The sequence below is a fragment of the Dendroctonus ponderosae genome, unplaced genomic scaffold (assembly GCF_020466585.1).
Source record: "Dendroctonus ponderosae isolate FM_Combo_2020 unplaced genomic scaffold, Dpon_F_20191213v2 Dpon_F_20191213_9, whole genome shotgun sequence".
NCBI classification, from domain to species: domain Eukaryota; kingdom Metazoa; phylum Arthropoda; class Insecta; order Coleoptera; family Curculionidae; genus Dendroctonus; species Dendroctonus ponderosae.
The window spans coordinates 3,182,395-3,195,058 of record NW_026019116.1 but is presented as its reverse complement, the minus strand read 5'-3'; the positions used below and the strand labels follow the sequence as shown (position 1 = coordinate 3,195,058).

The 12,664-nt window shown below is 35.7% G+C and overlaps 1 protein-coding gene across 5 annotated transcripts in view; it reads left to right on the top strand.

Moving 5' to 3' along the window:
* Window positions 1-12,664, top strand: part of LOC109539135 (Down syndrome cell adhesion molecule-like protein Dscam2) — a 126,572-nt gene that overhangs the window by 82,676 nt on the left and 31,232 nt on the right. For 4 of the 5 annotated variants that reach the window (XM_048669984.1, XM_048669982.1, XM_048669983.1 and 1 more), the window contains exons 4-9: window positions 349-495; window positions 4,991-5,108; window positions 6,847-6,962; window positions 7,404-7,542; window positions 10,589-10,791; window positions 11,330-11,474. In XM_048669984.1, the coding sequence (XP_048525941.1) occupies window positions 349-495; window positions 4,991-5,108; window positions 6,847-6,962; window positions 7,404-7,542; window positions 10,589-10,791; window positions 11,330-11,474 (868 nt within the window). The remainder of the gene's footprint in view (window positions 1-348; window positions 496-4,990; window positions 5,109-6,846; window positions 6,963-7,403; window positions 7,543-10,588; window positions 10,792-11,329; window positions 11,475-12,664) is intronic. The other variant, XM_048669979.1, reaches the window with a different exon arrangement.

The following is a 12,664-nucleotide window of genomic DNA, read 5'->3' as shown; positions in this document are numbered from 1 at the left end:
CTCTATGTTTCATTAATTCCTATTCCAAGACAAGTAAAATTTTTATTCAGGTCAACAAACTGCTCGGGGGCACAAAGTTCTGTTGGCGATTTAAAAATTGGCGAAAAAAATTTTAAACTGTACTTTTCAAGTACTTTGCATAATCAACGTTTCATCCATTGGTTCTTCTACTTCTTTATCATTCTCTGCAACAGCTTTAAGATTTTTTTCAGTTCATCAAATACCGCACAAAGGATTAATTTAAGTTCCGCCTGCTTTTTTGCGGATTCTACTTTAATTACAGGTGTATTATTATCATCTCCTACAGTCCATGTAGAGTTAATTCTCAAAAAAGTGATTCATTTTCAGATGGAAAGTTTCATCAACTGCCTTCAGGTGAACTCCTCATCCACAATTTGGACTTTGGTGATCAGTTTCCTACATATCGTTGCCGAACTATGCACAGACTGAGCAGGCAAGTGGTTATTAGCAGTGCCGCCAATGTGAATGTTGCTGGTAAGTAAAATTAATTTCCTAGTTTTCATCAATCCGTGCAAACTGGGGGCAAAATCTCAATATCAACAGTTGCATTTGATAAAAGACGCTCGCTTGCTTACTGGTGAAATATGCTGTCTTGTTCGAGTCACGAGGCAATAAATAAATCATCGCATTTTTAAGAAAACGGTTTTATGGGAAAATTGGAAAATGCCATTTACATATAAAAGCGAAGGAGAACTCGACGTGGGGTCGTTCAGAAGTCGAGAGAAGCTAAACATATTAGGGGCTTTAGAATATGAATAACTTATTAAATGAAGGTTTTTCCTCACAGAAATAAAATGAGCTTGATACAGCTCTAAAGGGCTTTATTGTCGTCGATCATAAAGCAGTTGTATCAACAGTGGCAGGTGAAATAAGACATTCATAGCACGTAATATTTAGTAGGCATCGAGCCAAAGACTTTGTGAACAACTGTTTCCACCAAACCCACTCGTACACCTTCAGATTTTATCTTCCGCTTCCAGTAATTATTCCGATTATTAATTAAAGCTCCATAAACTTTGAATGGTGAGTATTTTAACCTGCGACGTTCCGCATTACTTATCCGAAAAGCTTTTTCATTGTTCGCCCCCTCGGTTTTTGAAACGGGCGGCATTCATTTCGTCGTCATGCAAAAATCTGCTTTGCTCTGTGCATAAAAGGAAAATAGTCCCTGGGCTTTCCCGGCACTTTTGCTTTGTCTCGCCCTAGGGAGTACTACTTAAAAATGAAATGGGACGCAATATTTTCGGATTTATTCCCCAGAGATCACTGACCGCACATTTTAATTCAGGGGTTTCTTACAATTGTGGCAAGCGGTTGAATGATGTTCAGGCTTTCTTAGCACCAGACTGTTTAATTTGGAGTATGAACTTTTGAAGACAATTCGATGGAAAACTAGGAAAAAATGTAATAATACCAAAAATTCTAAAGCAACTTCACTCATCATTGTTAAAATTCAATGCAGTTGTTTTTCTGTGTAACGGGACATGAAGATGCTTAAGTCGAAACTAAAACTGATTCAAATGAATGTTCGGATGTTACAGTTTTTCTGAAAAAAAATTATCTATCTTCGAATTTGCCTTTAAGAATTAATTTCAAGAATTGGACGTAATGTTTCGGTTTTTGAGACAATTTCAACTGAAATTAAATACCATGTCAATGGGTGTTAGAAAAACATTCTTTTTTTTGCATTCACGTTAATGTCGGACCCGAAGGGCTCAGCACAACAAATCCATTAAACTTTATTAGATCTCAAAATTCAACATAGATATCCATTAGATCAATGTATTAGTTGTGCCCAACCTCTCGACACCACAATGTAAAAAGCATAATAAACTAAACGTGAAACAGTCAGGAAGGTTTTTCTTGCTTTAAAGCAAAACCCTTTATTCATGTTTTATCATGCACTAAAAAAGTCCTGAAAAAAGCTGAAAACGTGGATGATTTTCCGAAAATAAAAAATTTTACTTCAGTTGCAAAGCAGCTACCAGAATAGGTAATTTTTTTAATTGCGTTTGTTCAATATGAGACAGTTTTTGTAGCTTGATGACTGCAAACTAAAGTTTCTAATTGGGAAAATCGCAAAAAAACCTGGACGACTCGATGCTGAAACACGCGATGAAGAAAACGTTTGTCGTTTAAAAACACATTAATTTTCCACCGAAACATGGAAAAATATTGATAATTTTATAAAAATTTACAAAGTAAACTGCGCATAGTTTTCCTCATACCCCATTAATCACGAAAATAATTCTGACAGATTGTGTAGCAGACATATTGAAATAAATGGCAAATTCCACGTACTTTTGGGACATTTGTTTCTTAAAATGGCTCTCTATCCCTCAAAAGTACTTATATCTTCGAATTATTTGAAAAACGTGACAAAAACATTAATCATGGTCATCCAGCTTCTCGAAAATATGCGTCTTTTAGACCATTCGACATGGTACTCATTTTATGTTAAAATCGTCTCAAAAACCCAAATTTGTGGTTGAAATCGACCTAAAACCACGTATAGTCAAACTACAAACTATATAAATTACGCCTTTTGTACGACGATCACGTATGTAAATCTCCTGAGTTTTGTGGTTTCAAGGAAGAAGTTCACATTTCAAAATCTTACGTTTTTTTTTCTCTGAAACCGATGTTAAGGACCAAGCTTGAGAAACTTATTTGCTTTAAGGTATTTGTGGTAGTTGCGGTTAAGCGTTGAATATATTTTTCTCATTAATTATCTTAGCGATATCGACTTTATTACAAATTACTTACTGTGGGATGCAACTCTGTTTAAAGAGGCATCTGTGAACAATAGATGAACTGTTTGTTTGCTAAAATACCTTCACTCCCAATTTTAACTATTTCTTTATTCTTTCTCTCACTCATTGCTATGCTCCTTCACAGCACTTTTCAACATCGCTTGGAAACTGCTGCCTGTCGTCCCTTATGTAAATTGAAAATTTCGTGTCTTGCATTCAGATCTTCGATATTTTTACATGGTTTGTTTATGCAGATTTATTTGACTGTTTTTATGTTGGGTATGATGACAATGCAAATGAATGTGTCTGCCTGTGAGTCGATGGATTTAGTGAGCTGTAATGTTTTTTTAATTCTCAAATTTTCAACATTTATCTGTATCTTGTCGGATGCTTTAGGCTTATTTTCTGCTCGCTTCAAGTGCTGCCTTTCTGTAGTATCTTCTGTAATTTTTCTCTGTTTTGTATCTTCGCCTTTTCGTTCGTTTATTTGTTTCCACAATATTTGCCTCATTTACTGCTTAAAAGCGATGTGATTAACAAGAATATCTACACTTGGCTTTTGCTGCTACAAAGTTTGTACTTGACCAGGAAACAAATATTCGCTTCTTGACGAAGTTTTTCTTCGATCTATTGGTTTTTTCACTTGTAGAATCGTTTTGAGCAGTAGTTTCAGCATTGAAATTTTCAGTTTCATGTTACAGAATTGAACCAATTTATCATTTCTAAAGCATCAATTTCGAAAAGTAAATGTTTCCAACGTCAATAGCGTCTCTTCTCAGTTCTTCTTTTGTATTAAAGTGCGCTAATATCAATTAAATTTTGTGCTTAATAGTGTTTTTATCATATCTCTTCATGTTTTCAATTCGTGTTGCCATCATTTATATTTCAAAAACTGTAGTTGCTTTTAGATTTATTTTAAGGGCCATTTATTAATAATATTTTAAGTGTCTTCAAAATTTCAGAATTTTACAGTTTTAGCAAAGTTACACTTTCTAATCAACGCCCAATTTTCTAACGTTTCACTTGAAAATTCTCTTAAGGTAATTACGACGAAAAATTATAAAATATATTTTATTAACAATTTTAATAACACTCGCCTCCTTCGTCCCTTTTAACAAGTTTTGAAATCCTTTTCCAGCTGCGAATTTGAGACAGAAATTTTGATCAAACAAAGAACAAAATGAGCGAAAGTTTATAATAAACTATTTGGCAAACTTGTCACCCCCATGCCCCTAACAACCCTAAAAAAACTGTACAGAAAACTGTAATTTGTTAATTTTCCGAAAAAGAAAAATACATTTTCTTCCGTTTTTTCCTGAAAATAATTAATATTTTCGCAAAAAGCCATCACAAAACTGTCATTTTTTTATTCAAAACCCCAAAAACCCATTATTTTCTGATGCTTTTCTTTTTTGCCGATAATCATGAGGTCGTTTTAGCAAAAATTACAAAACTAGTTTTGTTCTTTCGCCTCATTTATCACTTTGCAGGGAATTTTATAAAGCTCGTTTCAGCTTCGAATTTGGCGCAAAAACCAAATAATTTTATTTAGTTTTTTACCGAAAGCAATTAAGATTAACTTAACTAAAAAAAAGTAAAGAGAAATAAAAGAAATCCAGATATTGTCCAGAATGTAAGTAACCAAATAATATTACCAATAAGTTGGAAGATTTTTTTATCAGATTTTAGTGAAACAGAGTGTCCAAAAATAATGTTTTTAAAGCTTTGAAACTATGATTCGTCTGTACATTGCTTAGGATAATCCTAATTTAAATGATCTCTGACAGTAAGTGTGTATAGAACACCCTCATCTCGCCGTCATCTTAGAAGCCCTGTGAATGGTTGTTTTGAAAAACTCTTGTTTATCGGAATGCATTCAGACGACGGCCTTGAAGCTCGCAAATCATCCGATTTTACTAAAAATATGTTATTTAAAAATATATATTTAAACTTGAAGGCTGCAGATCCATTCAATCTGTCCATCTCAATTTTTAATCGAGAAGTAGCTTCAATTCTTTTTTTGTCAATACGCAATTTTATATTTTACTTTAGAAATTGTATGCATAAGTTTGGTCTTTCAACTAGCAACTCATCTGTATATCAACGCGACCTCAATAAAAGTATAGAAAGAACACCAATTACTTCCCTTATTCTTCATTAGTTCGCATCTCTAATACAATTTAACATAATATATAATAATAAAACTTTTTTTTCAGATCATAGAGGAATAGCGCCTCCAGTGATTGTAGAAAATTCAGGGACTGTAACGGTGGCTCAGGATGAAGGAGCAGCCTTAATATGTATTGCTCAAGGATGTCCCTCACCGGAATATCGGTAAGTTTACAAACTGAAAAGCCCTTATCCAAAAAAAACTTTATTTGATATGTAACCAAATTGAACTTCACATCTTAGGGATTTTCAGTATTTTACTGCAAATGCTGTTTTGTGTGTCGGTTAAATCCCCCTTTTATGCCGGGATATTCCAATTTTTCATATTTATGGTAATTTGTGGAATCGGTGATTTAAACGCTCCTGGTTTACATTTATTCCAGCTCGGGCAAGCTATTTTAGCATTATCGCATTAAATATTTATAAAGCAACCGAAATGTAACAATTATTATTTTAAGTTTGTATTTGTTCCTAATCCAGTTCTCGTCTGAAAAATTTGGAATTTTACCAAACGGTTTTTTAATTATTTACGAATTTCATTTGAGCCTTAAAAAATTTGCACATTTGAACACATTCAGGAATGCAAATGACATCTTTAGTATCACTAACGGTTTCTTGTTGTAATAACGAAAATTACTGCACTTCACTGCAAAGCTTTTCCAATTTTCAATTACGTGTTGAATTGTTGCCTAAACTTTATACAGGTGCGAAAACGAATATCTGCGGTCGACAATATAGGAAAGAAATACGGTAAAAGCCATAAAAGAAACTTATAGGAATGGAGATGTCGAATTGAAGAGTCACACTGCCTCACCTGCTGCTTTGTGTGCGAGCCGGAATTGGATTTTGAAATATTCCGGTTGCAATTTACTGTGTTTTAGATATTTTCAAGTACGGGAAAAACCGCGGGTTTTTCTTTAAAAAAGGGCAGATATTCCAAATGTTGATAAATTATTTGAAACGCCAATGTGCAACAGCACGAACATGATCAAAATTCACATTCTCCGATTGCTTTATGTAAGGAAGCGGAAAAAAGGAATGCATTTCAACAGAAAATGATGCTACAAAACCCCAATTTTGAGTGCTAGAAAGCTCAAACTGTGAAGCAGTTTAGCTAGGATTTACAGGCGCAAATACAACTAGGGAATGGTGAAAATGAAGATGTTTAATTTGATCATTTTTTGCTTAACAAATCACTATGATTTGAATCATTGACGCTGAAGGATATTTGATGAAAAATGCATCACAATCAGTGGAATCTCAAATGCTAAGTGTTCTTTTTTTTAGCTATTTAACGATTAAAATTTACATTTTTATGGTGTTGACGAATCAAAAGTACCTAAATTTCGGACTTATCAGCACGAGTTTCCATAATTTAAATTTGAAGTCATGCTCTCAGAGCGACGCTCTATCATGCTTTCAGGGTGGCAAACACTCGCTCAGTTGTTAATTTTACAGCTATTCATTAAAATATTGCCTATATTCAATTATTGCAGCCCTTGAATTTAGGAGCTATTCATCAGCTACAAAAATCTGTTTACCACACTTGCATATCTAACAAGCAGAACAACATTGCTGCCATTTGCACCTAATTAATTTATTCCTGTTGCTCTCTAATGAACCCTGGATTGGTGGAGCGTAGTTATTTTATGAGAAAAGCAAAATTGCGAGACCTAGGCAAAAAATAAACGAAGTAACGCTTTTTCGAGTTTCAAAAGAGCACCGCTCTCGGATCGGGCCTAATGAGGATCGATCGAGAAAACCCGCTTCTTTGATCTGGAATTGGAATCTTTATGGCACTGTTTTTCCCTACTTTTTCTTTTTTTGAGTAAAATCATGTGAAATTCCACGCCCACCGTTGTTTTCCTGTTTGACTAAATCACGTTTTTGCTACTCGGTGTAGATGGTACACTTATGGTGGGAAGGATGGAATTGAACCTCCTAGTCTAATCATTCCTGGGCCAAGAGTCCGCCAGTTGGGTCCAGTGCTTGCCATTGAAGCTGTGACTCCAGAAGATGGTACGTATAAGAACACTAATAAACATTAGCTAGATATTTAATTTTCCATTCATGAAGGCCATGTTTAGAATGTCGTTTGTATTCACAGGCTCAACACTGAACAAAACCCCTTTTGTTCCCGAACATTCAGCAATCCACAGAATCATAATAATAGAGTTCCTCTATAAAATTCCCGTATTTATTTCCGCAATCACTCACCGGTGCTTGGCCTCGAGTGCTGATTGAACTCTTTGTTACAGTGATCGATTAAATTGGGCATGAACGTTACCCAGAAACCTCTTTGTATGGGGAAACCTTTCTCCGTGAAAAATATCGAGAACGGAAATTTTTCCCTTATCGTTAACGCAATACTGATGGGTTCCTTTAGTTGTCGACTTTTTCCATCTGCAATGTCACCGTGTGATTGAGAGATTTTATCGTAGATTTTTCCATTGTTTGCAGGTGGTACCTATCGCTGTTCTTCGGCCAATGCTGGAGGCGAGGCCAGTGCTGATATCCGACTTCAGGTGCTGACTCAACTGCATCTGGAAATTTCTCCTCCGTTGATGAGCGTTCACATGGGTGGAAGTGCCGAATTTAGGTAACAGATGGAAGTTTTGGTTAAATTGTTTTGTTTCACTTATTTGCAGGGTGATTCTTTGAGAATGGGAAATCCGGTATATGCACAAAAAGGCAAAAACGAATTAAAATTACGACTTTTAACACCCAGGGTTTCCGAAAATTTCTGGATTTATTTTCTTGAACCATACTGACAAAGAATTAAAGCAAATAATAATATCCATAACACCCGCAGTGCATTATAACTTTTATGTAACTTTTTTTCTCTCACAGTGAAGTTTATCGACTTTATACTACCAAACATAACTGAATTAAATCAATACCTGAGAACTAAACTTAATTTCCCAATTAAAAAGAACGGACAACAGAAGGTCGCGAACTCCTGGCAAAGACCCTCTTCTGTGTCTCGCACATGTTTAAAACCGAAGATTCTCCTTTTATTTGCTCATATTGATAAGATTTCATTGAATTGAAGAATTCACTTCTAGATTTTCGCGTGAAGCAACCTTGTTTTCAATCTATCGTCAAACTTTTGCAGTTTCTATGGTCTTTTAGAGGTTCAATCGTAACCCCTGCTTCAACAAGAACAGAAAACGACATGCGCCACAGACATTGTCCGGAGTAAACCTCCGCATGACCAAATTTTAAGGGATTTGCTATAGTTGCATGCACACTTTCTGCAGTATTTTTACCCACCGGTTGTACTGTACAGCGACTATTTATGTGCGTAAGAAAAAATATTCGCTCTTTCATTACTTTAGGTCTTAATGCCGCGTATTTTCTTGTTTTCCTCGTCAACAACAGTGAAACTTTTTGATATTAATGTTTCAGTTTCTGGCGCATTTACAATTTTAACGACTCTTTATCTTCTATATGGTGAATGGCAATTTTTGATTAACTCATCGGGAGTTAATCCACCAAAAACACCCATTACCAGTACTACCTTATGTAACAGAGGTTCCACCATGAGGAGCGTTTTTCAGAAAATTTTAATCTTTTTCTCCGTCTAAAATTTGGACTTCTTGTGACCATATCCTTTGGACTTTATTTTCAGAAATGGTATCAGTTGAAGAAACTGAGAAATATAGACAATTTTATTCTCTCTCATATTTGGCGGAAAATGAAATTCATTTTTTGCAATTAATTACTGTTAATTGACCGGAACATGAAAATCATATACATATATATATATATAAATAATCTTTATTTCCTACGGAAAAAGGCTATCGACCCAATCGGTCTTTCTGCCCTAATGAAAATCATTTTCTGGTAAAAATCACAAATTTTAATGCTACAAATAAATTAAAAAATGATTGATTAAGTGAATCATTAAGCATTGTGTGCACTGGAAGAGTTTTTTCTTCTTCTTCATATGAGACTGAGACTTCATACTCCTGGAAGAAAGTTGGATATCATCACAGCTGTTTTCATCTTTGCCAATGCGGCTCTAAATAGCTCAACGAAACTACAGTTGTACCATTGCCGCAAGTTTTTCGACTTCTCCATCTGCTTCTTCTTCTCCGTTTCCTTCCCTGAATAATGTTCTGCAACACCATATACTTCAATTCGCTCATCATTTGGCTCAGGTACTGCAACCGCCTTCTTTTAATTGTTTTTCATTTTAATCTTCTCTTATTCTTCCCAGTACTTTATCATTTGTGACCCTCTCAACCCAACATATTCCCAACATAATTGCTGTAATGCTTCTGGTAGATAACTGATGTTTGTATTCAACGTCTAGGACTCGATCGCATGAAGAAACACTGACCAAATTCAGCATCCCCATATATCTGAGGTCTCTGAGGTTTAAATTAAGATTGCTACTACAAAACACGTTTTTCACTTTGTTAAATATGGTTCTGGCTTGTCCAATTCTTGACTCAATTTTCTCCATGTATTTGTTATCTTCATTGACAATCGTTCCTAAGTATTTATATTTACTGACTTTTTCTATTAATAATTCTATTAAATATTTATATTAATAATCTTTAAGAAGAATAATTTTGTTAGGTCCTAGAGACGTGCAAGATTTCGCAATTTTTACTGCATAAATTACCTTTTCCTTAGATACTGTTGTGCCCAACACACTTTCTGTGTTTCCCCCTATTATTTCTTGTTGTCTGTCATCTTCAAGTCGTTCCTGGATATATTCACTTTATCTTACCAGTTTTCCTTCAGTGTCTGGGATTTTGTTGCAATTTTTGTCCAACAAGACAGTGCTTTGCTTTCGTCTTTTTAAAAGCTCTAGCTCCTAATATTTTATATGAAGGTTAAGGTTTTTGTGTTTACCCACTAAATCTTCTATTTCTGCACATTTTGCTCCGTACCATTTGCCTTTAGCTTCTGGTACTCTTTCTCTTATGTCCTTATGTGTATGTATATGCATCGTTGCTCCTGTTTTCAGTTCTCCTTTTCTCTATTAGCTGCAATATTCCGTCGTCTTCTCCGTCAAGTCATTAGCGTGGTTCTGATAGTTTCCCATTTTGTGTTTGGGTTTTCTTCATTCGGTTCAAGTCTGATATTACTTAGTTCGGTGAAAATCTTTTTTGTAAACTGATCTCTCATTATTGGGTTCTGAAGCTGTGAAGCTTGTAGTTGTTTTTTGCTAGGGTTTTACCTGGGGCTTGTAATCGGGCCTATTTTACTATTACTGGATTATGATCTGTAACTGCATCTGATCCAGGATACGTTTTTGCCGATATCATGGACTGATGATACAGTTTATTGATTAATACGTAATCTGATTCTCACTGATCCACACTGATCCCACACATTGAAAGTGTAAAGTCTTCTTTCTGGCAATTTAAAGTCAGTATAAGCCACCACTCCATCTTGTTATTGATAGAATTTTGCCTGTTTTTAATGAAAATGTTGTAGAAATCCTTATGTCTCGTTCCTCCTTCCTAACTTTCTTCGAAATTGTCCCACCGGAGATGCGAATTAAGGACTGAAAACTCCGGAACGTTTCGCCCTGAACTCATCCATATTGATTAAGTAGAAATATCCTTTCGGTTTCTTAATACACTGGTTTCCTGTGATCATCTGCATCTTCTTCTCGCTCTTCTTAGGTGTGTGGTATCAACAAAACAGGACAGTCCCCATATGATAACGTGGTACAAAGACGGGAGACAATTGCCCAGCACTGGAAGAGGCCCCAGTGAGACTCTAATAGTGAACAACGTCGGCAGAGAGGACCGTGGCATGTACCAATGCGTCGTAAGAAGAACCGAAGGAGATACAGCCCAAGCTGCTGCTGAACTACAACTCGGAGGCAAGTATAATCACTTTTCAATCATTTGTGTTAACTGCAAGTCCCACTTTTAGGGAATTAGCAATTCCCGTTAAAAGCGCCCCAGTTTCAAAGTTCAGGAATATTTAAATCTCCCATCAGAATTCGGAATTCTGCATTCGGGATCTTCTAGAAAGTTTCGATATTAATGCTGGGAATTACATTGGAATCGCTGCTTTAATTCCGTAAATGGGGCTAAGCAAACGTTTTGCACTAGACTTATTATAATTATTATTCTAATTCCTTTGGGCTGCATTCGTTGGCTGCTCCGGTTGAAGAATAATTGCCATAATTGTTGGTCCGGCATTTTTGATGCTACTAAAAAGTATTGAAACGATCGCAATTTTCTTTTGCGTAATTTTCTATTTTACTGTAACAACTGGGCAGACAAGACATTAATTTAGGACAAAACAACCGGAAGCAGTTTTTAATGTTATCAACCCTTCCAAAACTACCTTTACCTAGCTACATTCTAGTGGCAAAATTTTACTTAAATAGAGTTTTTCCTTAATTATTTCAGACGCTCCTCCAGCACTTCTATACAGTTTCATCGAGCAGACCCTACAGCCCGGGCCAGCTGTTTCATTGAAATGTAGTGCATCTGGAAACCCCACCCCACAAATATCGTGGCTACTAGACGGATTTTCCCTGCCCAGTCATGGCCGGTAAGACCTTTTTTTTCTATACAAAAATTGATTATCTGAGCAAAGTTCAACGTCAAGTAGCACACTTTGGCCCCGACGCCATAATAAACAGTAAGAGAAAAGCCGTTAAAAGAGATTACATTGCGCAAATAGGAAGCATCCGCAATATTCATCCTGTGTTCCAGGATGGAACGTATTTTACGGCGGGAATCGTAAACGGAAAGGTCGCACTATGTGGGGATACGGATGGGTCTGACCTCAACTCTCCAGTGGTGGAGAATTACATAAAACCGGTATAATTTGAAACCCGTGGGGATTTGATAATGCCTCTGCCGTCTGTTGGATCAAGTTCACTGGCGAGAAAGATTGTTGTGAACGAGCAAGTTGAACTAGAAAATATTTTCTTGAATCTCGAAAAGTGTACAAAAGTATAAAGCTGTTTCGTGCATATGCTGAGGGATCATTACAGATATTTTTACGCTCGACTGCAAGCAAAAGTGATGCTCCAGTGAAACTAGCAGTGAAAGTTGCTCATTTTTAATAGATTTTTATTCTTATCACGTTCCAGCTTTATACCTACTACCGATTTAATAAAATTAAGATTGGAAGGCTCTGGATAAAGACATACTTTATTCCAAAAAGGGGTTATTTAATGCCAGTTTTCTGTCTCAAATTATCACTTAGGTGCACTCCGATGACTTACAGTTTTTAGCTATTAATACATAAAAGAGAAAATGAACAATTCGAATTAGCCCTAGTTTTTGTCAATTTCATATTCGATTTAAGGAGCTTTTGGTAAAGCTTTGAAAACTGGCTGTTTTATGGCAGATTTTTGTCAACTGGCACTTTCGAAAAAAAATTACAGCTTTTCAACAATTACATGCGAAATATCAGTTTCCTTATCCTTGTCGTGAGAGTTGGGAAAATCCATATAAGAGCGATAAATTTGTTTGCTTTTAGTAAAACATGCGACAATTTCAGGCGTCAAGCTTGGAAATTCTGGCATTTTGATCCTCCGATTATCCGACAGTGTCTTAATTAGTTAGTTGATTCATATAATCATATGCATGATACGCTGTTGCATAAATTTAACACTTTTTCGGAGTTTACTGTTTCCGATTGAGCTGGACTTGCAACTAAGCTGGAAAAAATTAGGATCTTGAGCAATTTTTAAAGACTCATTCAGCGTCTGTAGCATCAACTTGCTTAAA